The sequence below is a fragment of the Puma concolor genome, chromosome B3, assembly GCF_028749965.1.
Source record: "Puma concolor isolate L17-30 chromosome B3, mPumCon1.1.hap2, whole genome shotgun sequence".
NCBI classification, from domain to species: Eukaryota; Metazoa; Chordata; class Mammalia; order Carnivora; family Felidae; genus Puma; species Puma concolor.
This window is the reverse complement of record NC_141672.1, coordinates 50,109,540-50,133,004: the sequence shown is the minus strand read 5'-3', so window position 1 is coordinate 50,133,004 and position 23,465 is coordinate 50,109,540. Positions and strand designations below refer to the sequence as shown.

Here is a 23,465-nt window from a genome sequence, read left to right as displayed (position 1 = left end):
CAGCTCTTTTTAGTAGCCTCATGGAGACCCCAGTTATTATGTATATTTACAGGATGTTATATTTAGAGCAATGATGAGCTATGTCCTGGAGCAAGGTGTCGCTAACACAGTCATCTGGTATATGACCAAGTGATATCTTACAGAACCAGTGAGTACCAGCTGGCATGACAGAAGCTAGCTCAATCCCATGAACCATGAGGCCACAACTTGAGCTAAAATCAAGAGTTGGATGCTTAACTGAATGAGCCACCCAGGTGCCCCAGTATCTATTTAGTTAAAAATAATCTAAATTTGTAAAAGCAATGTTGATAGGTATCATAACAGGGCATGAACGTGCCTTAGAAATCCTTTTTCTAAATCAGAAACAAGCAGTCATTTCTACACAGTATTCTTAAGCTTTTATAAGTAATCTCATAATGATGAGGTAATCTCATAATAATGAACTCTGAGGGAACTGTTCAAGTTTCCTCACACTATAAGCATATGACAAGTATTAATCAAATTGAATCATTATGAACCCTCTTAGGCCAATTCTATCTGGAATATTCTTCCTACTAGGAATTCTGTTGGAATACACAGGAAAATATTAACTGTACAGGTGAAACAACAGTTGGCCACATACCTTTTCCTGTGAAGCCTCTAGTTGCGACTTTAAGGTTTCCCTCTGGTGTTCCCAAGATTTCTGTTCTTGCTTCATAGTGGCAATTCTGTGCTCTAAAAGACTTGATTTTGCCAACTGTTTCAGGAAAAGAAAAGAGATAGTAGGCATGTTTGCAAATATCTAGCCTCAATTTATGCATCTCCACAGAGGCTGAAAAGATAAGCGCCATGTGGGAGCAGGGCAAAGTAAAACACAGACATTTTCCTGACTCCCTTTTCTACCTTTAATTTTGAAGAGTCTGTTTTCTTTGGTGGTTTCCATTTTTCTCTCTCATTGCCTCATTGCGGGTGAGAAGCGGTAGGCCGGGAGGTAATTAGAACTCTCAAGAGTGTACCATAATAGGAAAACATGGAATGCCTACTAAGGCAGGTGGGGCGAAAGCAGTGTTGTGGGATTTGCTAGGGAAAATATGATAGAAGAAAAAGCGTGTGTCTATGTAATAGATCTCAGAGTATTAAATGCCACAATACTTATTTATATATTAAGTAGCATGGCTATATATTAAAATGAGGCAAACTGTATATTACTATACTTAATAATATCATTATTAAACAAATTTAGCCTCCTGTTAAAATCCTGACCTCAGAAATTCAGAGGGCACGTAAGGCCTGCTGAAATGCTATTCCAGGAGACGGTGGAACGATCAGGCTAAAACGGGACTGCTGAGTGCCACTGGACATAGAGAAATGCTCACTATGGTATACACTGTATGGTGATGGTAAAAAGTCTTCTGTTTCCTACCTTATCCACACAGCTCTTTAGTTCTTCACTGAGAGCCTCCTTTTCTTCCAGCAGTTTTTCATTGTAGCTGAGAACACTAGCAAGTTTTTGCTGGAAGTCACCAAGATCAGGACATCTGTGCAGCTGTAAGAGATCAACAATCCCATCGTGTCTCATGGCTGTATTTATAAAGAGGTATTTATATAAACAGGGCGTTTTCATGGCTGCTGCTATTTCCCTATCTACATAGATATTTCAGAGGACATATAAACTCTAAGGAACTATAATTAAATTTAACAAAATGTTCCCTACTCGATTCTCTCCATTCTCCAACTGACTGCCAAAATGTCTGCTCAGATAGATCCAAGCAGACAGATACTGTTACGTATCGGTCCTAGCTTCCGTTGCACCTTCAGGGGAAAATAAGTGACATACTGCCATTCTGTCATCAATTTAACATGTGTACATACATAGCACCATACATTTTCCTCATGCTTTTTTAACTAGAAAAAAATCTTTTTCAGCAATCTCAGTCAAGAGTATAGAATTGGCATGAACCAAGGACTGTGTATCAACACAAAGACAAGTTTAAAGCTAAAACAATCAGTGTTTTTCACTTTGTTTCATGGGTCCTTCCCTTTGGAAGAGGCCAAAATTGCCTGGCTCAGTAAAATGTTAATGCGGACACATTGGCTTCCTCCTCTCCACTGGAATCAAGGCAAACCAAAGGCTGTTTCCATTCCATTTCAGTATCAGCCTTACTAGGACTGACATTTTGGGGGGCCTTTCTGTGTACTGGAGGATGGTTAGCAGCATCTCTGGCTTTTAGATGCCCATAGCACCCCTCTCTCCACATACCAGTTGTGAAAAACAAAAATGGCCCTAGATATTGCTAAATGTCCTAGGGTATGGGAGTGATTCCTACCTCCCCCCAATGACTGCTTCAAAGAGACTGATTGTTTCTTACACGTCTTTACCCTTTCCCATAGTCCATGTATTTTTAATTTCCCTCTGTTTCATTTGACTTCCATATTTTCAGTTCTTCATTAAGATTTTGTGGCCATCTCTCTACTTTATACCTTAAGTTCTTTCACACATTTAGCTTTAGAATAATATGACAAAATAGACTTTAAGGGTTGAATCTTGTCTTCAACTGAGAACAAATACAGCACACCTTACAAATCTAAAGTCAGAAGGACATAGGACAATGTATTTTAAAGTACCGAGACACTGGTTTACTAAAGGATCTTTCTCCTTTGCTCTCTACCTTGCTTCCTCATCCCCAGAACCTCACAAAGCCTGGTACCATTTCGGGTGTGCAGGCTGGCATGTGGCTTCTGCTGATGCTACTTGTGTTTCTTTGCTGTGCAACAGATAATTTCTCACTCACAAAGTGATTTTACTTGTATTATGTCCTACAGAGCAGCACATACTTCCTAGGTCCATGCTGTATGGCAGCAACAATGGGCTGATACTATTCTACTGTCGTGATCCAAAAGAGCCCAGATGCCGTGAAACAACTTTCTACCCAAGGCAGACAAAGCTCACCATTTTTCCACTTCACTGTTTATCCCACCGCCTCTGTAAAACCTACACAATAAAAACATGCCAAATGATGTCTTCACCATGCTATCTTACTCCCAGATCCACTCCTTTTCTTCTGATCTCTAGCTTAGCAAAGTCACAAAACATGCATTTCCCATGCTATGGATTTGGAGCCCATCATTATCATCTTAAAGACCGAACAACAGATTTTCAAAAGGTAAAGGAGAAAAGTATGCCCACGGTAATTAGGATGAACTTGGTAATAACAGCATTGGAAAACTTAGGCACCATAGAAAGGCCCTGTGAGCTTCAACTTTTGGAATGTTTATAAAGGCAGACAGCTTCTGTTATGGCAGAACAGATCTGCTCTGCAGAACAGCATCTGACTTACAGAACTCCTCTCAGGTACCAGTACTAGGCATTAGGAGAGGCACAAATTCCCCGGAAGGCTTACAATCCTATTAGGAAGTCAAGACTTGCAGGAGTCAACTAGAGATCAACACAAACATAAACTCAGTGCTAGAGACTCAGTATTTCAGCATTCAGAGGACACCTTTGTGCTCACAGGCTGAACAGATACAAAAGAGAGAATCTGATAATCTAAGGATGTCCTAATACCGAAGTAAACCTTAAGTGAAGCAATTTTAAAAAACAGAACTAAATTCTCCTATTTATAAATTAGGATTGCTCAAATCCTGTACTCACTGAAAAGTGCAGAATTAAGAATAAAATAGGACAATGCTCAGGATATATCTTTAAGGTGAACCCTCTTTTATACTTAAAATTAAGTCTTTGTTTGAAACTTTGACATAGGCTTCTTAAAACCAAATTCATAAGTGAGACTGCATCCCTGCTAATGTTCTAGAATTTGCTCCTTAGCCCAAGATAGATGCCACATACTTGCCATAAGAAAAAAGAGAAAGAGGTACCTTTCTGTGTGTGTCACACCAGTCTGGATGAGTAGTTATTAAAGTTATTAAAGTTATTAAAGCAAGAAAGTCACTTTCATTTTAGACAAACTTATTATTACTTTGTCACCCGGCTAGAGGAAAGCAGAGCGACAAATTTCTTAAACTGAAGCGGCTGTGACTGATTTATAGAATTTTAGTCTACAACATGTCAGTTACACACCTCAAACAGCATGTAGAGGATTAGGGATAGGAGCCCTTATACGTGGACTTGTACTGCAAACCCTCAGCTTTTACGAAGCATTGAGCTAGTTGACAGGACAGTGTATTAAGGATGTCCGGTGGCTGGCAGCGCCAGACCATCAGGTTCACGATGTACTGTGAGCCTCTCCACTGCACCCACTCCCAGCAGCATGCAGTCTTACTTGTTTCATTTTCTCCAGTTCATCTTTGAGAAGGAGGTTCTCCTGTTCCACAATATGAGTCTGTATTTTCACTTCAGACAGTTCTGCCTCCAGAGAAGACACTAAAGTGGAGGACTAAGAAGAAAAATTAAAAAATCAAAGAGCGGACATACTCATTTAGCCTAGGGAAACTTACTGGATTCACACAAGGCAGCATTAAAAAAACTCGAGCCCCCGATTCAACGACACACTCTTTTATGACCATTATACTCAGTGGAATGAACCAAAACTATTTTTTTTTAAGTTTATTTTTACTTACTTTGAGAGAGAGAGAGAGAGAGAGAGAGAGCACGCGCGCGCGCATGAGTGGGGTAGGGGCAGAGAGAGAGGGAGAGAGAGAGAATCCCAGGCTGGCTCTGCAATGTTAGTGCAGAGCCCGACCCCGGGCTCAAATCCATGAACCTTGAGATCACGACCTGAGCTCAAACCAAGAGTTGGGCGCTACCCAGGTGCCCCCTGAAATTATCTCTTGAGGGGCGCCTGGGTGGCGCAGTCGGTTGGCGTCCGACTTCAGCCAGGTCACGATCTCGCGGTCCGTGAGTTCGAGCCCCGCGTCGGGCTCTGGGCTGATGGCTCAGAGCCTGGAGCCTGTTTCCGATTCTGTGTCTCCCTCTCTCTCTGCCCCTCCCCCGTTCATGCTCTGTCTCTCTCTGTCCCAAAAATAAATAAACGTTGAAAAAAAAAATTAAAAAAAAAAATTATCTCTTGAAAGACTGTCCACCTCAACGTCATGAACATGATTTCTCAGGTAGTTTTTTCAAGTCTCTCCACCGCAAAGTTATTTCTCTTGGGGGAGACAGGTTGAGACGATGATAACTGTGTTTCTCCTTAAACTTGTTTATTAATTTTAGTTTCTATCGGATTTTGTCTACAACAGTTACTACTCTCATGTTTGCCTAATGATAACTTTCTGTTTTCTTCTTTCTTTCTACATTTATTTATCAGAATTCTGCTTTAAGGGAGAGGTGTTAATTCTCCCCCATTTAGTCAATTTTTAATATCGGTTTGTATCCATACCTATTTATTTTATTCTGTATTTATTTTATCCTTTACTATGATTATTTTGTTGGTCAAACTATTCCAGCTTTGGCCATGAGGAGCTCTTCAAGTGGGGTTCTGTGTCCTCTCGATACACACCCCATCTATTTTATTTTACTTTATTTATTTTTAGCACTTTTTTCTTTCATCTTGTATTTTCCCTGCCCTAGCCCTAGAATCAATCGTTTTTCCAAGGAGCCCTGGCTTCTTTTAAAAGAAAATGGTATTTAGAAACAAGATCTGGGCACTCCATCCATATACACACATCTATATCTCTGTATCAATCTATATATATATATATATATATTAAGAAACCTGAGTTTATACTAATGCCTCAAATTCCAGTCCAACACCAGAGGGTTCAGTTTAGCCTTCCCCCATTTCCTCCTTGCAGCTTCCTTCTCCAACAGTGAGAACCTCAGGTCTGTTGCCTATAATCTATTTACTTATTTGCTCAATTCCAATATACACAAAGTGGTTTCAGAATTACTGACTTATCCCCCATGAGAAACATTCACTGGCTGGAGTATTTTAGTGTTTGTGTACACTTCTTTTTTTCTTTAGCCCTACAGTATAGAGTCAAAATCATTTCCAGTTTACTTAATTCTTTTCTTCCCCATCGTAATTATGTTATCCATTTACAATATAGTTAGGTTCATTTCTTAGTGTTTGTGTTCCAGGTTGGTATTCCTCACCATCTTGATTGGTTTCGATTGGGTGTTTATCTGGGGGTATGTGAAGAGCTATGGGAAAAGATCTACTCAGGGAAGTGGTACTCCCTTCCCTCATCCCTTCTACAACCTTCCCATTCTTCTCTCCCATCCCTTTCCCACCCACCTTCTATGGTAATCATCTCTTTAGTTTCTGGTTTATCATTTTTGTATATTTCTCACACAAATGAGTGAGGATATGAGCATGTGTATTTTAGAACATCCCTTTATTTCTTCCTTTATTTATACCATTTTCTTTTAAAAGAAGCCAGGGCTCCTTGGAAGTCATCCTATACTCTTTTGTGCTTCTCTTTTTCACGTAACAGTGTGTCCTGGAAATAATTTCACATTGGTAGACAACTTTCCCTTCCTCTCTTCCTTCCTTCCCTTTCTTTTTTTCCTCTCTCTTTCTCTTTTTTTATGGTTACACAGTACTACCCCAAGGTGTGACTGTACCCACCACGTTTATCCAGGCACTCTCCTATATATGAACGTCTAGATGGTCTCTAATATTTTGCAATTACAAACAATGCTACATTGAGTATATGTGCATATGAGTATTCATGTTGCTGGAGGTGTACCTTTAGGGTAAATCCCTAGAAATGGGCTTGGTGGGACAAATGGTAAGCTCATATGTGATTGTGTTAAGTATTAGCATATTTCCTTCCAGAAGGCTAATATCAGTTTACACTCCCAGCAACATATAAAAGTGCCTGCTTTCCCCAAAGTCTTGCCAACAAAAAGTCATGGGTGAGAAAAGATGCTGTCAGTATTGTTTTTACTTCCATTTTTCTGATTATGATTTTGAGTTTTTTCATGGGCTCGAGGGCCATTTTTATCTCTTTTTTTTTGTGATTTATTCATTAGCCCTACTTTCTGTGGTATAGGATATAAATATTTTTCCCCAGTTTGTGAAATGTCTTGACTTTGTCTGTAGCATTTTTTTTTCTTTTTTGGCCACAAATTTTTTTGATTTAATCATTTCTTTTTTGGTTTAATCATTTCTTTTTTGGTCTCTGGTTTATGGGTCATAGATAGCTTTTCTCTACACTAACGTTAAAGACAAATTGGCCCATGTTTTCTTCTGGTACAGACGTAGATTTGTTTGTTATATTTAGGCTCCTAATCCAATTAGAGTTTTTATCTTTATGCACTATATAAGATATAGATATCTAATTTTTTTTTTTTTAAGAGAGCACATGGGAGAGGGGCAGAGAGAGAGAGAGAGAGAGAGAGAATCTTAAGCAGGCTCCACACCCAGCACAGAGCCCAAGGCAGGGCTCAATCTCATGATCCTGAGATCATGATCTGAGCCAAAATCAAGAGTCAGATACTCAACCGACTGAGTCACCCAGGCACCCATAGGGATCTAATTTTATCTGTTCCCAACCGTCTACTGAGTTGTCCAGGCACCACTTATTTATGAAATCCATCTTTACCCCAGTGATTTGTTATATAGTAAGTTTCCACTTGTATTTGAGTCTAATTCTAGACTTTCTGTTCCACTTCTCTATTCATTTGCTGATACTATACTGTTTTAAGACTTTACATGTAAGAAATTGAATATAAGCATTGCTTTATGCTTTGAGATTTTCTCCCAGAAGGCTGGAGGGTGGCCACACTCCATACCTGCACTTTACACTGTTCCAGTTCTTCCTTCAGATTAGACTTTTCTTGTTTCCATTCCTCCAATGTACTGCGCCCTGGCTCTTTATCCTTCTGGCGTAGCATTTCTGCCAGACGTTGATTAAGTTCTTGCAGTTCTTTCTCATTTTGAGAGTTCTTTTGGCTAAGTTCAGTATTTTCCAAATCCAATTGTTGGTTTTGGGTTTTTAATTCTGAAATCTAAATAAAATGGAAGTAAGTTTTAAAGACTAGTTGCCCTAATTCTACTAAAAAACAGATTTAGAGACTATCTACCCAGGGGAAAAAAACCAAAGTTTTATACATACGTACGTACATGAACACATCCTTAATAATAGAATTTAATACGTTATTCATTATTACAAATTCCACCACTTGGGAAGTGTATGAAGAAGTGATAGACCCTCCATTTGGTCTAACTCCACAGGGGTTGCCATTGTTCACAGCTGGGTACCTATCCCTCCAGATTGTTTTCTATGTACATACAAAACTCGTATGTATGTGGAGGTTTTCTCCTTTTTATAACAAAAGGAAATTTGAATCATTTCAGATATTTGGGCAGCCTGCTTTTTCCACTTGTAATAGTTCGCAGACTTTTATCTTTCCAAGTCAGTGCATTCAGAAACCACCAAAAGCTATATTTTTTAGTGGCTCTAGCATATTGTGTCGAGACATTCCATAATGTATTTATCCATTCCCACACTGACATACAAGTTTGTTATCATTCTTTTAATTATGAAGAAACAAACCAATCTTTTGAAAAACTCATTTACACAGGGTAGCATTTTGAATTTTGGGTCATTTTCTTAAAAATGGGGCTACTGGGTTAGGAGGTATGCACCTACATTACTGGTTTGAATACCCCCAAAATGTCTTCCTCATGGTGCTACCAACTTATAGTCCTATCGAAAATGTATGAGTACCTTCATATCCTTACCCCTTTTTAAAGACTAGATGGTATCTTTCATTTTTGCTAACCTGAAAGATGAAAAAAGAATTTATTTGCACTTCCCTAATAAGGTTAACTATCTTTTTATATGTTGTATTTTCCCCCTTTACTTGACCACTCCTACCAATTATCTGTTTTTTTCAACAGGGTTTTGCCCCTTATTTGTGAGAGCACAGAATATATTTTGGATGTTAAGACCCTGTCTGTTTCTAGTACTGAAAATTCTCTTTTCCCAGGATGTCCTTGTCTTTTGGCTGTTTCAGGCAGATTCTTAAATGGCCTTGTCCTGCACAACCCCATGTCATGAGACTACACAAATTGGGCACTTGAATGGCACAAGCTATCTGAATCAATTCTAATCCTACGAAAAGATATACTGATACTCTATATCTGTGAAATTCTGTCCTTCCCTTTTTGGTTTCAGTCATGGTGATGAAGGAAGGAGCTAACATCAATTGAAAAGAATGTGAGGGACAGAGTTAGTATTTCATAGATTTGGATTTAGAGCTAGTATTGTCTCCCCATTCCCACTGATTATAAAATTTGTATCAAACACTCAGAATCTAGAAATAATACATACATTATTACATTCACAAAAAAATATAAACCTAGTTTAGAGTCCACATGGGGTGAGTTTCCATTCTGAAACTCGGGATTCACAACTTTATCATCATTAGCTACATGTGATTCCAGTAGTATGTCCTATAATTTTATAAATTGCAAATTAAAAAAGAAAATTTCAGAATCAAGAACACTGGGAAATACCAAGTATCTCCTCACCTGTTTCTTTAAATTTTCAACCATCTTCTGAACTGCAGCTTTTTCCTGTTTTACAGTTTCTATTTTTTGCCTAAAGGGACAGTGAAAATATAAGAGTTAGGCTTTAAAAGTTGAAGTCAAAACAGTCTTAGTCCTTGCAAAAATGCCCTAAGAAAATTTATATGTCTTACCACATTTCTTCCTGAGATCCATTTAATTTCCCTAATTTCAGGTTAGAAATGCTATCTTCTTCATTTAAAGTAGTAATTTCACTTCTCAAAATAGAATTTTCTTCTTGAAGCTTCTCAGATTCACATCTGAATCACAGAGATTTAAAAATATCATTATAACAAGGCAGTCATGTGGCATCTTTGGAAAATGCTTTCTAGGAACTTCCAATAAAACAAGTATTCCATGCCAGTTAAAATGAGATGTCTAAATTAGTAGACTTTTAGTACTGGAAATCAAGCTCTGACATATTGACCCCTTTCTTTTGGGGAGATAAGAATTTCACTAAAAGACATTAGGGAAGTGTGGCTGAAACACTGGAGCGCAGAGACAGGAACCGAGACTACGCCCGCTATGTTTGCTGGTTTTCTCAGTGGCAACCATACTGCTTTGGGCAAAAAAACTTGCATTTATCTCGGGCTCAGGTCCTACCTGCTCTATATAGGCATGAGCCATATTGCTAAGCTGTATTAGCTTTAGTTACAGACCTCAGGGCACCTAGAAAAAGGAAATTCACTACATAAATAAAAGAAATATGTACACTCATGTTCACTTTGTGATGTTTTTCAACTCATTATGTTCTGATTTTTAGAACTAAAAATGGTCTGAAGAAGGGGAAAAACTACATCTGGAATTCAATTATTTTGTTTCAGATCATTCAGATAACGTGATGTGATATTTTCCAAGTCTTTGAAAACCAAACTTGCTGGAAGACTATTGCAATCGTGTTATATAAAGTCAAGTGAGCAGTGTTTCGCATGAGTTTCATTTCTGTCTTAAGTACAAGCACATTTATTAGAATCTGATAGCTCTTCAACCAAATGATATGTTCTAAGATAAATTTCCATTGTTTACACGATATCAGCATGTACTTCAAGTGATAGGAGTGAAGAACTGTAAGTCACAAAGCACAGAATTTTTCCTATATTAGTATAAGAGTTCTCATCTACCAAGTGAGTTAATCATAAACAAAAGGCATTCTCACAGAACGTGTTCCATCAAATGCGGGAAACAATTAACATTTAGCAAAACCAAAACTACCAATCCAAATGAAATGCTAGAAAACAGTTAAAGACTTGACACACACTGAGGATGCACATGGTTAAACAGCAAACACGCTCCGTTAGGACACCCTGAACAAATGACATTTATTTCCTGTAGAGGGGGAGGGGATGCCTCCTAGGCAGGGTTATTCTATCTGTTAATACGACACAGAAGCAGAAGGAAGCCTACAGTACTGCTCTCTTCCTGAGGACTAACAGGTTAGTTTCTCTAGGCACAGCAAGCGGCGGAAGTTAGATTTGGTGAGATGCTCTTGGGATTCCATGAAGTTCAGAAGGTATATACGTTACCTCAGAAGTTCAACTTTCTGTTGCATCTCACTGCACGTGATTTGCAAGTCATGCATCATCGCCTTTAGTTCTTCCTCGTTTTCTCCTTGAGAAGGTCCATCTTTCTGCTTAACTAAAGTAGTGACTCTCTCCCTCAGCTTTCTAGTCAGCTCCTGCAGCTTCTTCTTCTCCAGTTCCAACTCCGCTATGGTGGCCTGACGCTGAAGATGTCCGTCTTGAAGGCCCGGCAGAGCGGTGTCTTCCTCCAGCAGAACTTGGTTCTGTACTCTGGGCTTCTCTCGACGTGTCCGGATTGTTCTGTGAAGCCAGGCAATTTCACTCGCTTTTACTTCTCCCACGAGCTGTGCATTCTGCTGCTCAAGGTACTGGTTTTCTTGATAATGTTCTTCTAGAATATGATGGACACTTGTCACCGTGGGCACACGCTCTTCCCATGTCTGATGTCGTCCGAGCACCTTCTCGTCAGGTTGGACTTCCCGGTTATCTAAATGGGCTTCCCATAAGGAGAAGCAGTCACAGCGCAGCACCGCTCTTTCCTGGAGCCTCTCGATCTTGCCTTGAAGCCTCAAAACCAGAACATGCAGTTCCTCGTTTTCTCTCTTGACCTCATCGTAACTCTTTTCCAGGCTAAGGAAGGTTTCAGTCACCTCTTCAACTTTCTTTAGCTCATCCTGCAATTTGAAAACTTCCGAAGTGAGGTCTTTGTTATTTTCTAGGGCTTCGTCATAGCGCATCTCCATCACTCTCAGCTCTTCCTGAAGACAGTCATTTTCTCTGCTGGCATCTTCATATAACAATTTATACTTGGGGGAAGCCTCGGGGATTCTCTCAAGCATCTTCAGTTTCTTTTTTAGCACAGAAACGTCAAAAAGTAGGTCCTGTTTCTTTTCAGAAGCTCGACTGCAGTCTGCACGCAAGATCATTAGCTGTTCCTGAAGCTGACAAATCTGATTCTTCAGGTCCCAGGTCTCGGTCCTGGTCTCTTCACTATTCTCGAGCTCGGAAAAACTCTCTATTGATGCCTCAGACTCCTCTGTCTTGACCTCCCGTCTCTGAGCTGAGCTCGTCCCTGTACTTCCCAGATCCCGGGCCTCATCGTCTTGTGGGTCACTTAGGGCGCACCGTGTGGCTACAGCTTCTACTTGCTTCGTTTGATTTTGCAGTAAAAATGGCTCTGTCCGTTCCACAGAATTTCCAAAGAATCCAGTAGTTGGCTCGTCTAAACAAGAAGACGTCACCGACCCTGGCTCTAATTTCTGTAGCTTCTGTTGCAATCTCGAAATTTCAGTGGCCATTTTCACATTTTCCTTCACTGCTCGCTCATGAGCTCTCTGCAGGCTCAAGAGAACATCTCCATTCTCTTCCAACAACTGCTTTCCTTGCTGGAGCAGGGACATGGCTCCACTTCCTTCTGCGTCCTCGCCTCCTGCTGCCCGGCAGCCACTCTCTCTCCTGGAGAAAGGAGATGCCACCTGCTGCATTTGCTTGATTTTATTCTGCAGCCTGGAGATTTCTGTGCTCATCTGGGCCCTCTCCTGATCTGCCTTCTCACAGGTCACCCTGTGGACACTCTCCATGGCCTGAAGCTTGGCCATCATTTCCTGCCTCTCCCGGTCACGTTCCATTTCCAGCTTCTCAAGCTGCTGGCTGGCCTGCTGCTCTGAGGCGCCCGCCTGGCACGGGACCTGCTCCCCGTCCTTCGGACCTCTGTCACGACCGCTCTTCAGCTCAAGTATCTGGTCGGACAGCAGGCTCTGTTGACTTTCAGACACGTTTCTTAGATCTTCCAGGTCTCTGAGCAGCTGCTCTCTTTCAACGACCATACTACTCAAATGTTCCTTGTACGTTTTCTCCAGCATCTCTCTCTCCTGGGTCAGGACCAGAGACGTTGCTTTCTCTCTTTGCAGAGTCTCTTTGAGCTGCTCCTGGGCTTCGGCACACTCCTGGGCGAGCTCGTCCTTCTCAAACTCCCACTGGGATCTCTCCTCCAGCTGCTGTTCCACGAGCTCCTGCAGCTCTTGGCGGTAGCGCCCCTCCAGGCTCCGCAGAGCGCTTTCACACCTCTCGGTGACCTTCTGACAATCAGCCTGAGACTGGGCTTCTATCTGAGAGGTTCTTCTATTACACTCAGTTTCCATTTTTTCCCTAAATGTAGTCAACATACAGCATTACTGAAACTGCCACCGCCTCCAGAAGCAAACAAAAAACATTTTCCCGCGCACGGGAGAAGCCGCCAAGCAGACAATTTATATCCTTTCTATAAAAACGGTCTTCACGTATTCCTGTGTAATCGATTTATACAGAGACGGGGTCTCATTCCTGAGGGCTGAGACTGGCAGCCACAATTAACTTAAAAGACTTACCTCACTGTGTTTAGAGAAAATCTAGAAACTGCCTTCTTTGGCATCCTCCTGGATGTATATGTTTATGGATTTTTAACCAAAAACGTACACTGATATTTCACATTCACGACCAAATGCACATTAACCTAACCCCTAACTCGGAAAATGTAAATAATTCCTTCATTTTAATTAGGTATACATTGGAGGGTAGTAGTCACATACACCACACATATTAATATATTCATTGCTTTTCCTTATTTAATAAAGCAGCAGTAAGGTAATCAGAGTATAAGGGATCAAAGCCCTCAAATATACCTGAGATTTCATGTGGGGAAAGTTAAGCACAAAGCTGCACTTCATAATTTGGAGAACTCTACCCAGAATTTAGCTCATAAATAGCCTTTCTCAGAACACAGTAATTACTCTCATCTGGAACCTGAAAGGATAATTGAAACAAGAAATACTGTCTGTGGGGGCACCTGGGTGGCTCAGTGGGTTAAGCGTCTGACTTCGGCTCAGGTCTTCATCTCACAGTTTGTGAGTTTGAGCCCTGTGTCAGGCTCTGTGCTGACCGCTCGGAGCCTGGAGCCTGCTTCGGATTCTGTGTTTCTCTCTCTCTCTCTGCCCCTCCCTGTTTACACTCTCTCAAAAATAAACAAACATTAAGAAATACTGTCTTAAAAAAAAAAAACAAAAAACAAAACCACCGTTTGAATAATCTCAGGGTAGGCTCATGTCCAAACACTGGCAAAACAGGTTGAGAAACTAAAGCATCTAGTCAAAGTCTCCTTAACTGCCTGGAACTTCTGGTGCCCCCAAGGGACAGTATTCTGGTTTCTCCACTTCCCCTATTTTCTTACCTTCCCTCTTGAAGTTCCCTTTGGTGCTTTTCCAAGAGCTCTTTTTGCAACTCCTCCTTCTCAAGAGTGTGCTTCTCCATCAGGCTTTTCAGCTGTTCCTGGTGAAGCTGCTCGAGTTCCTGAGTCAAGCCTCTCACCTTCTCTTCTGTCCAGGCGCCATTCCGAAGGAGTCCTTCCCTCTCCCGGGTAAAGCTGTCCTCCGCCTGCTCCAGGCGAGCCTTGAGTTCCATCTCGTGTTCCAGCCTCAGCTTCTCCCGCAGGTGAGCCTTTTCCTCATCCCACCTCGTTTGCAGTTCTTTTTTCTCCTCCTCGTGTCTGCAGAGAGTTGTATGTTGTGCTTCCTTGAGCACCACTGCCTGGCCCCGAAGTTCTGCAGTTTCGTTTTTAAGGTCACTTAGTTGTTTTTCCAAGACGCGGACCTCATTCTCGTACTTTTGCTTCATGCTGTCTTGCTCCTTTTCACAGGCGACCTTGGTTTCATCTAGCTGCTTTTCATAATGGTGCACCTGAAGTCACAAAGCGAAACCACCACAATGTTATCCAACTCAAGGCGGTGGGAAGGTGATGGGGGCGGTAACTACTTTTTTCCCAAGTGACATTCCTCAGCTTTCCCATTTTGACAGCTCGAAAACATGTTAAGTAAGCTATGTTTGAGGCAGGCATAGTTTGTTTTCCTTTTTAACTTGGTTGAATTTTATTAGTTTCTGAACAACTCTGATAAAAATGACTAGACTTTCACATAGATAGTGTTGGTCTTCCCAGGCATCCTGTCCAACTGTAAAGGTAGGGGTTTAACATACTTAAATTCAAATATTGATTGAACACCTATCATAGGCACTCGGTGGGCTTTGTGGGGACACAAAGTTGCATATGATATAGTCCTGCCATCAAGGAGAAACAGCTCTAGACATGGTTTTGACAAGCACAAACAAGTACGCTACAAGGCAGAATGAAAAATATAAGAGCTATAGAAAACAGACAAATATATTGGTCAAGGGTATTCAGGAATGGGTTCATGCAGGAGGTAGCATTTGATCTAAACTCTGAAGGGTGAGTAGACTTTCAAGAGGTAGAAAGGAATAACACAGCATGTGATGGCATGAACGAAAGAGGACAGCTTGATGAAGCACGGTGAACTACTGGCTTGGCTGGAGGAGAAGGTAACAAAGACCAGGAATCTAAGCTGAAGCACTGTGGTGAAGGGTTTTGGAGTCCAAGATTCAGAAGTTGTACCTAATGCTGTATCAAAGGGCTTTCTTCGGTCTTATTAACATGTTTCTCAACAAGTTAGAAATAATGCATTGGCCTTCAAGTTCCATGCTTGCTAGGGCTGAAGATAATACATTTTGGAGAAACTGTCTCCTAGGAGGAAAAGGCCTCATGCTCAGCCTACAAAACCATCCTGAGCAAAGGGGGGTTTGGTAGCCACCAGACAAGAGGAAATGTATAAAAAGTGATGCTCTATGGGGCGCTTGGGTGGCTCAGTCAGTTAAGCGTCCTTCAGCTCAGGTCATGATCTCACGGTTCGTGAGTTTGACCCTCGCATCGAGCTCTGTGCTGACAGCTCAGAGCCTGGAGCCTGATTCACATTCCTGTGTGTGTGTGTGTCTCTCTCTGCCCCTGCCCCGCTTGTGCTCTCTCTCTCAAAAATAAACATTAAAAAAATTTTTTTTTTTAAAAGGGATGCTCCATGAAGTAAAAAGAATTAAGTATGTCCTACAAGCCAAAGCTTGCCAGAGCTGAAAAAATGAGAGAACAGAATAAGAAGGACTTACTTTATCTTCAAGCTCCAGTCTTAAGCGACATAAGTCCCTGTGATGTTGTTCTTTCATCTGCTCAATGACCAGCTCTGCCTCGATGCTCATAGTCAATGGATTGCATTCTTCAGAACCAAGCCCTGAAAACACATGGGATCTGGTGACCCTCCAGCAGGCTCTTTCAATAACACAACTGGCTTCTGAGGAAGGAACGTCCAGTTAAAGGAATAAATCTCAGCCTCAATTACCACTGATGAGATCTACTAGGAAACCATCGATGCCAAGAGGTTTCTTGCTTTCAAGCATTATGGAAAACAAGAAAAAAATGAAGGTGAACAGGCAATACAGTAAGATTCTTTCATGTACAGACTACCAAACCTTCACAGAATTCATCTTTTTGAAGAGTAGGTGGGGTTAGGTATGGAAACAGTGGTTTAAATGTGACCTTCTAAAATGAAAAATGCTGGGAAGTGAGGTAGTTTGATTAAACCAATCAGCTTTCTATCCATCCAACAAATACTATGGTGACAAACGAGCAGAGGGGCAAAGTGGCAGAAGATGCCTGGAGGCGTTAACTTCATGGGTCAAGACAGCGAACCCACCCCTCAATGACAGAAGATTGAGTATTACAATATTAATTTCCTATAGTGCAAGTGGAGCCCCATTTTAAATTATCAGCTAAAATTTTAAAAATAGGGCATAGGTTAGGAACCTGGATATAGGCAGTTTGGGAGAAAAATTCTCAAGTCATTGATATGAGTTCACTTCTGCAACCATCCCTGATGATGACGGGGAAGGACGCTGAAATGTGAAGCATAAATTGGAGACTGAGCTTGTACACAGACAAAACGATCATGTCTAATACTATGTGAGAATCTCTTAAGGCAGGGGATTCAAAAAAGTTTCTCACATGGGGTCCATAGGCAGACAGGAGAAAGGGCATGGCTAGCATCCAAGATGAAGTCTTGCCTTGGGCTTTCTTTCCGTATATTCTTTCTTTTCCAGTTGGCATATCCCCAACTGAGAAGTGATAGTTGGGATATGGACCACCCCAGCACGGCACAGCTTCGCATGCCCATGAGGAGAACCCCCAAAACTATGGAAAAAGTCCAGAGAAGCTTCTGAGATGCATCATACACCACCAGTTGGGTTCCATCCTCACACTACAGTAAGGCTACTGACCACATACTTAGAATCACAGGAAAGGTCTTAAGCCCTCTCCCCATCCCCTCCCAAATCCCTTATTTATTCTAGAATAAACAGGTAAGGAGAGGAATAAACAATCCTTGTAAGAACCTGTACTTGCATAGCAGTGGGGAAGACCGTAACAGAAAAATTTATTATGAGCCCTTTGTGAAATTCAAACTCCACACACTGAGGAAAGAGGCAGAATGCCAGGAGGGAGGAAAAAAGCTGATGAAAAAGTAGCAGCGTTCCCAAACAACTCTGCCTTCCAACTTTCCCACTCAAAGTCCTCCTCAAAGGCACAGGCAACCAACACTTATTTAACTTCTTAGTTGTTTTACAGAGGCAATGCCGATGTTTAACACAGCCAGTGTAAGAAAACCAAATTCTGGTTTCTGGTTGGCCTGTTCTCCAAAATGATCATCATACCAGTGAGGCACTCCTTAAGAAAGGGAGCACTCAGCAATAGCTCAGTGTCTGAATTGTAACACTCCCAAGCCCTGGATTCTCAGACCTGTGGCCAATTTCTTTTGTTTGTTTTTTTAAACAAAGCAAATATCCTTGGGGTTTGATTTTTCCATTCCTTTGTTGATACATATAAAAATCAGAAAGAAATATTCTCATAAAGACTTTAAGGATAAATGAAGAAAACAGACCATAAGCGAAATAGCTCAAGAAAATAGTACTGCCCAGGTTGTTTTTTAAATTTTGTTGGTTGCCAAAGTTGTGCAATTTTATATTCAACCATGGCCATAAAAGCAAAAACCAAAGGCAGAGCCTCTGAAAAGATGATGTCTGAATGGCTTACCCTGGTCAGGCTCAATGCAACCACTGTTAACCTCAAGTTCTTCTGACACTGAGTTCTTTAAGGGAAGTCTCAACACTTTGCCTTGTGTGCGAAATTCCTCCAGCTCAGACTGGAGTTCATCCACTTGGTCTTGTAATACCTGGAGTTTAGAAACAAACACAAGTCTTTTTTTCCTTTCTTAGTTCGTTTACTTTAAATGTTTATTTTTCAGAGAGAGGGAGTGGGAGAGGGGCAGAGAGGGGGACAGATGATCCGAAGCAGGCTCTGTGCTAACAGCAGAGAGCCTGATGTGGGGCTCAATCCCATAAACCATGAGATCATCACCTGAGCCGAAATCAAGAGTTGGACCCTTAACCAACTGAGCCACCCAGGCACTCCATAAAAACCAAAAACCACTACAAGTCTTATACATGACAGCAAAAGCACAAGCAACAAAAGAAAAAAGATAAACTGGACATCACTAAACCAAAACCTTTTTATTTTGAAGGGTATCATGAAAGTAAGAAGACAACCCACAGAATAGGACGATAGCTTTTGCAAATTACATGGTCTGATAAGGGACTTCTAACTAGAGTATACAAGGAACTATTACAACTCAATAATAAAAAGACAATCCATTTAAAAATTAGGCAAAGGATCTGAATAGACCTTCCTGGAAAAGGAGATATGCAGGGGCACCTGGGTGGCTCAGTCAGCTGGTTAAGCATCCAACTCTTGACTTCGGTTCAGGTCATGATCTTGTGGTTCATGAGTTCAGGCCCTGCATCAGGCTCTGCGCTGACAACACAAAGCCTGCTTGGGATTCTCTCTCTCCCTCTCTCTCTGCCCCTACCCCATTCATGCTCTCTCTCTCAAAATAAATAAGCTTAAAAAAAAAAAAGGAGATATATTCTGAGAAGCCCTTGAAGAGATACTCAAAATCATTAGTCATCAGGGAAATGCAAATAAAAAACACAGTGAGGTACCACTTCATAACCCCTAGGAATGGGTCGACTCCAGAAGACAGCAAAAACAACTGTTGTCAATGATGTACAGAAATTTGAACTCTCGTACTGGTAGGAAGTAAAATGGAGCAAACCCCTTGGGAAAAGTTTGGCAGTTCCTCCAAAAGTTAAACATGCAGTGATCATATGACCCAGCAGTTCCACCCCCAGACATATACCAAAGAGAAATGAAAACATATCCACATAAAAACTTGTGCACAAATGTTCACAGCAGCATTATTCATAACAGTCAGACTAACCCCAATGTTCATCAACTAATGAATGGATAAATAAAATGTGGTATGGCCATAAAATGGAATATAATGTAGCAGTGAAAAGAAAGGAAGTCAGCGGTGCCTGGGTAGCTCAGTTGGTGAAGCATCAGATTTGTGATTTTGGCTCAGGTCATGATCTTGCAATTCATGAGTTCAAGCCCTGCATCGGGCTCTGCACACACAGTGCAGAGCCTGCTTGGGATTCTGTCTCCCTCTCTCTGCCCCTCCCCTGCTTGCTTTCTATCTCTCTGTCAAAATAAGTAAAACTAAAAGACTGAAGAAAGAAAGAAAGAAAGAAAGAAGGAACGAAGGAAAGAAAGAAAGAAAGAAAAAGAAAGAGAAGAAAGGAAAGAAAAAGAAAGAAAGAAAGAAAGAAAGAAAGAAAGAAAGAAAGAAAAGAAAGAAAGAAAGAAAGAAACCACTGATACTCACTACAACATGGATGAACCTTGAAAACACTACAGGAAGTGAAGGAGGTCAGCCACAAAGGACCACATAGTGTAGGATTCCACTTATATGAAGTGTAAAGGATAGGCAAGTCTCCAGAGACAAAAAAGGTGGATTATTAGTTGCCTAGGGGGAGATTACAGCTAAGTGGAGTGGGAGTTTCTTTCTGGGGTGATGAAAACGTTCTAAGATCAACTATGGTAGTGATTGTACAATTCTGTGAATATACTAAAAGACACTGAATTGTACACTCTAAATGGTGAACTATGTGGGTGAATGGTGTATAATCTGTTTAAGAATATAATGGAATGGATTTGGGGAGGTAGAGATGACAGATTTTACTAATGAAATCCTAACTTTTAAGAACTATAAGGAAAACACCTCTACTTGATTAGAGCCGAGAGCCAAAACTTAATTGTAGAAGTGGCATTAATGTTTCATCTCTTTTCTCAAAATGTGCACATATATTTCCTGGGAAGGCAGGCTGTGGGCAACCTCATAAGAAAGTGATTGTTTTCCTCACTTCTGCACAAATACAATTTACGTCTAAAGTAGTCAGAACTCAGTTATACCTACCTTGTTAAAATCAACAAGTTTTTGTGATTCAAGAAGGGAAAAAGATCCCAAATTCCTAAGTTTAGGAGAGTTAAAAAAAAAAAATCAAAGATGCCCATTATTTATAAAAATGTTTTTGTCTCTTCTGGTATGAATTTGTAATTATTAGTAGCTAACGCCCTGAGTGGTTTCTGCCTCATCTGCATTTTGTAAATAAAATAAGGTATCCAGGGAAAACACACACACACACACACACACACACACACACACACACACACACACACACACACACACACCCCAAAAGCAATTTACATCAGATTAGGTCTGCAATGTTTGATTAAGAAAGGCTCACTTCTTGGGGCGCCTGGGTGGCGCAGTCGGTTAAGCGTCCGACTTCAGCCAGGTCACGATCTCGCGGTCCGTGAGTTCGAGCCCCGCGTCAGGCTCTGGGCTGATGGCTCGGAGCCTGGAGCCTGTTTCCGATTCTGTGTCTCCCTCTCTCTCTGCCCCTCCCCCGTTCATGCTCTGTCTCTCTCTGTCCCAAAAATAAATAAAAAACGTTGAAAAAAAAAAAAAGAAAAAAAAAGAAAGGCTCACTTCAGGGGTGTGTGGTGTCGGGTGAGCATCCGACTTTAGCTCAGGTCATGATCTCGCGATTCATGAGTTTGAGCCCCACGTCCAACTCTGTGCTGACAGCTCAGAGCCTGGAGCCTGCTTTGGATTCTCTGTCTCCCTCCCTCTCTCTCTGCCCCTGTCTCTCAAAAATGAATAAATGTTAAAAAAAATTTAAGAGGGGCGCCTGGGTGGCTCAGTCGGTTAAGCGGCCGACTTAGGCTCAGGTCGTGATCTTGCGGTCCGTGAGTTCGAGCCCCGTGTCAGGCTCTGTGCGGACAGCTCAGAGCCTGGAGCCTGTTTCAGATTCTGTGTCTCCCTCTCTCTGACCCTCCCCTGTTCATGCTCTGTCTCTCCCTCTCTCAAAAATAAATAAAACGTTAAAAAAAGAGTTTTTCTAAAAAAAAAAAAAAAATTAAGAAAGGCTCATTTTAGGGGCACCTGGGTGGCTCAGTTGGTTTAAGTGTCTGACTCTGGCTCAGGTCATGGTCTCATGGTTCTTGGGTTCAAGTCCCATGTCCAACTCAGAGCCTGGAGCCTGCTTCAGATTCTGTGTCTTCCTCTCTCTCTCAAAAACAAACAAACATTTTAAAAAAATGCTCATTTTGGAATAAGCACATGAACATGACCACGTATTTCTCTACCTGGAATAAAACTACTATATTCTCCCCTAAGCACTAGCAATTTCTGACCTAGCTAAAACAGACTTAAATGCAGTTTGCATGATTCCCTAATATTCTGGGTACTAAATAATAACAGCTAACGTTTGGGCTAAGTGCTTTCTATGTTCCAGGCTCTGTTCTAAGCACTCTACATATATTCACTCATTAATTCTTCACAACCTACTGAGCAGGTACTCTTATTTTTACCATGTTATAGATGAGGAACTGAGGAACCCACAGATTAAGTAACATGCTTATGGTCACTAGTAAATGGTGAAGTGGGATTTGAACCCAGGCCCTCCTGGACTTAATTTCTCTTTAGTCACTTACCCTGCACTGCTGCTCATATTCGTTTCTCATCTGTGTCAGCCTCTCCTCTTGCAGAAAGAATTCAGCACTGCTAGGATCAAGGTCACCAAACTAGAAAAGGACAAGGACACAGCTTTCATTTGCCCCAAGTGTCCGTCTTGGACCTTTAACCCACCAAAGGCCTCAGTTTCTGGTGTTCACCCAGAGTATGGTCTCTTGAGTATGAAAGGAATGTGACATTTATGCAGAACATTACCAACTGGATGATGGGAGAACATTCTAGAGTGATGTGTTCAACTAAGGCAGGGGTCATTTCTCAGTATATGCAATGTTTCCCTTGTATCCAATCTCTGAAATTAGATCCCTGTAAAACTGACGGCTTACTTTAGCCATCTAAATACTTCCCTAACAGAAATTTACTTGGTGGCATTGCTTCTGCTCTTTTGAGTAAACTACACTTTGGGCTGCATATCAGGAGATCAAATTCAAACAGGTTTACCTTTTCTGCTAACACATTTTCCAAATTTCGCTGAAGTCTATTTGTCAGATTCTCATACTCTGCCAACTTCTCTGCATTTTCCAGAAGCTCATTTTCTAGACGACTGTTTTCCTGAAGCAATTTGGGGAAAGTAAATGGGCACAGATTAAAAATTAGCAAACTGCTGTACCATTTTATATGAAGCATAAATTCATGCTCTAGACTGAGAAAATTTGCTCAGCTTGAAAGTTTCAGTAGATTACAGAAGACAAAAGTAAAGATTAAAAAATTGGTATTTATCTTATAACCCAAAAGTTTGCCCCCTTCCTTTGATCCTACAGAACTATGCTAATACGGTAGCTGTTAGCAGACACATGCAGATATTAAGCACTTGAAACATGTATAGTACAAATAGAGATATACTCTAAGTATGTAAAATACTCAGTAGATTTTGAAAAGTTAGTGCAAAACTATAAAATGGCTCAATAATAATTTTTGTATATGGATTAGGAGTCTAAATAATGTTTTGGAGATACTAGATTAAATAAAATGATTCCAATTAAATTCACCTGTTTCTTTTTATGCAGCCATTTGAAAATTTGAAGTTACATATACGGTTTGCATCGTATTTCTCTCCAATAGCATTGGAATGTAGTATTTAATGACATGGAAAAACATTCTCAACACATTATTACAATTGGCTGCAGGCTACCTATCAGCAAAAGAGAACTCAGGAAAAAACATAAAAAGGTAGAATAACTAGGGGAGCCTGGGTGGCTCAGTTGGTTGATCGCCCGCCACTCTCGACTTCAGCTCAGGTCATGATCTCATGGTTCATGAGTTTGAGCTCCACGTCGAGCTCTTCACTGACAGTGTGGGGCCTGCTTGGGATTCTCTCTCTCCCTCTCTCTGTATGCCCCTTTCCCATTTATGTCTGCTCTCTCTCGAAATAAACTTAAAAAAAAACTAAATATCATTTATTAAAGATATAGTTTGTTGATATTTACTTTACAATCTTATTTTGGCTTAATGGTGTAAAAGCTGCACATACAAGTTTTTCATAACTTGTATACTGAAATTATTATAATAACACATGAACAGAAGTCCACAAATGGTGGTTTTTTTTTCTGTATATATAAAACTTGCTGGAGAGATTTCCACCCACATTTGTTTAAAAAAATAAAACTACACAGACATGCATTTTGACATATGTT

The 23,465-nt window shown here is 40.9% G+C and overlaps 2 protein-coding genes across 4 annotated transcripts in view; one reads left to right on the top strand and one right to left on the bottom strand.

Moving 5' to 3' along the window:
- The window catches only part of NIN (ninein), a 101,154-nt gene that overhangs the window by 19,894 nt on the left and 57,795 nt on the right, over window positions 1-23,465 (bottom strand). The window contains exons 14-25 of the mRNA XM_086708526.1: window positions 22,273-22,383; window positions 21,795-21,884; window positions 17,931-18,069; window positions 15,956-16,077; window positions 14,181-14,686; window positions 10,979-13,123; window positions 9,590-9,715; window positions 9,420-9,489; window positions 7,676-7,891; window positions 4,260-4,373; window positions 1,403-1,525; window positions 623-736 (exon numbers count right to left, since the gene is read on the bottom strand). Of these exons, the coding sequence (XP_086564652.1) occupies window positions 623-736; window positions 1,403-1,525; window positions 4,260-4,373; window positions 7,676-7,891; window positions 9,420-9,489; window positions 9,590-9,715; window positions 10,979-13,123; window positions 14,181-14,686; window positions 15,956-16,077; window positions 17,931-18,069; window positions 21,795-21,884; window positions 22,273-22,383 (3,876 nt within the window). The remainder of the gene's footprint in view (window positions 1-622; window positions 737-1,402; window positions 1,526-4,259; window positions 4,374-7,675; window positions 7,892-9,419; window positions 9,490-9,589; window positions 9,716-10,978; window positions 13,124-14,180; window positions 14,687-15,955; window positions 16,078-17,930; window positions 18,070-21,794; window positions 21,885-22,272; window positions 22,384-23,465) is intronic.
- Window positions 1-23,465, top strand: part of LOC147579966 (uncharacterized) — a 78,519-nt gene that overhangs the window by 51,875 nt on the left and 3,179 nt on the right. Inside the window, exons 3-4 of one of the 3 annotated variants that reach the window (XM_086709785.1) lie at window positions 1,457-1,576; window positions 22,839-23,001. The gene's annotated coding sequence lies outside the window, so the exon portion shown is untranslated. Of the gene's footprint in view, window positions 1-1,456; window positions 1,577-2,802; window positions 3,006-22,838; window positions 23,002-23,465 lie in introns of those variants that run through there. The other 2 variants (XM_086709784.1, XM_086709786.1) reach the window with 2 other exon arrangements.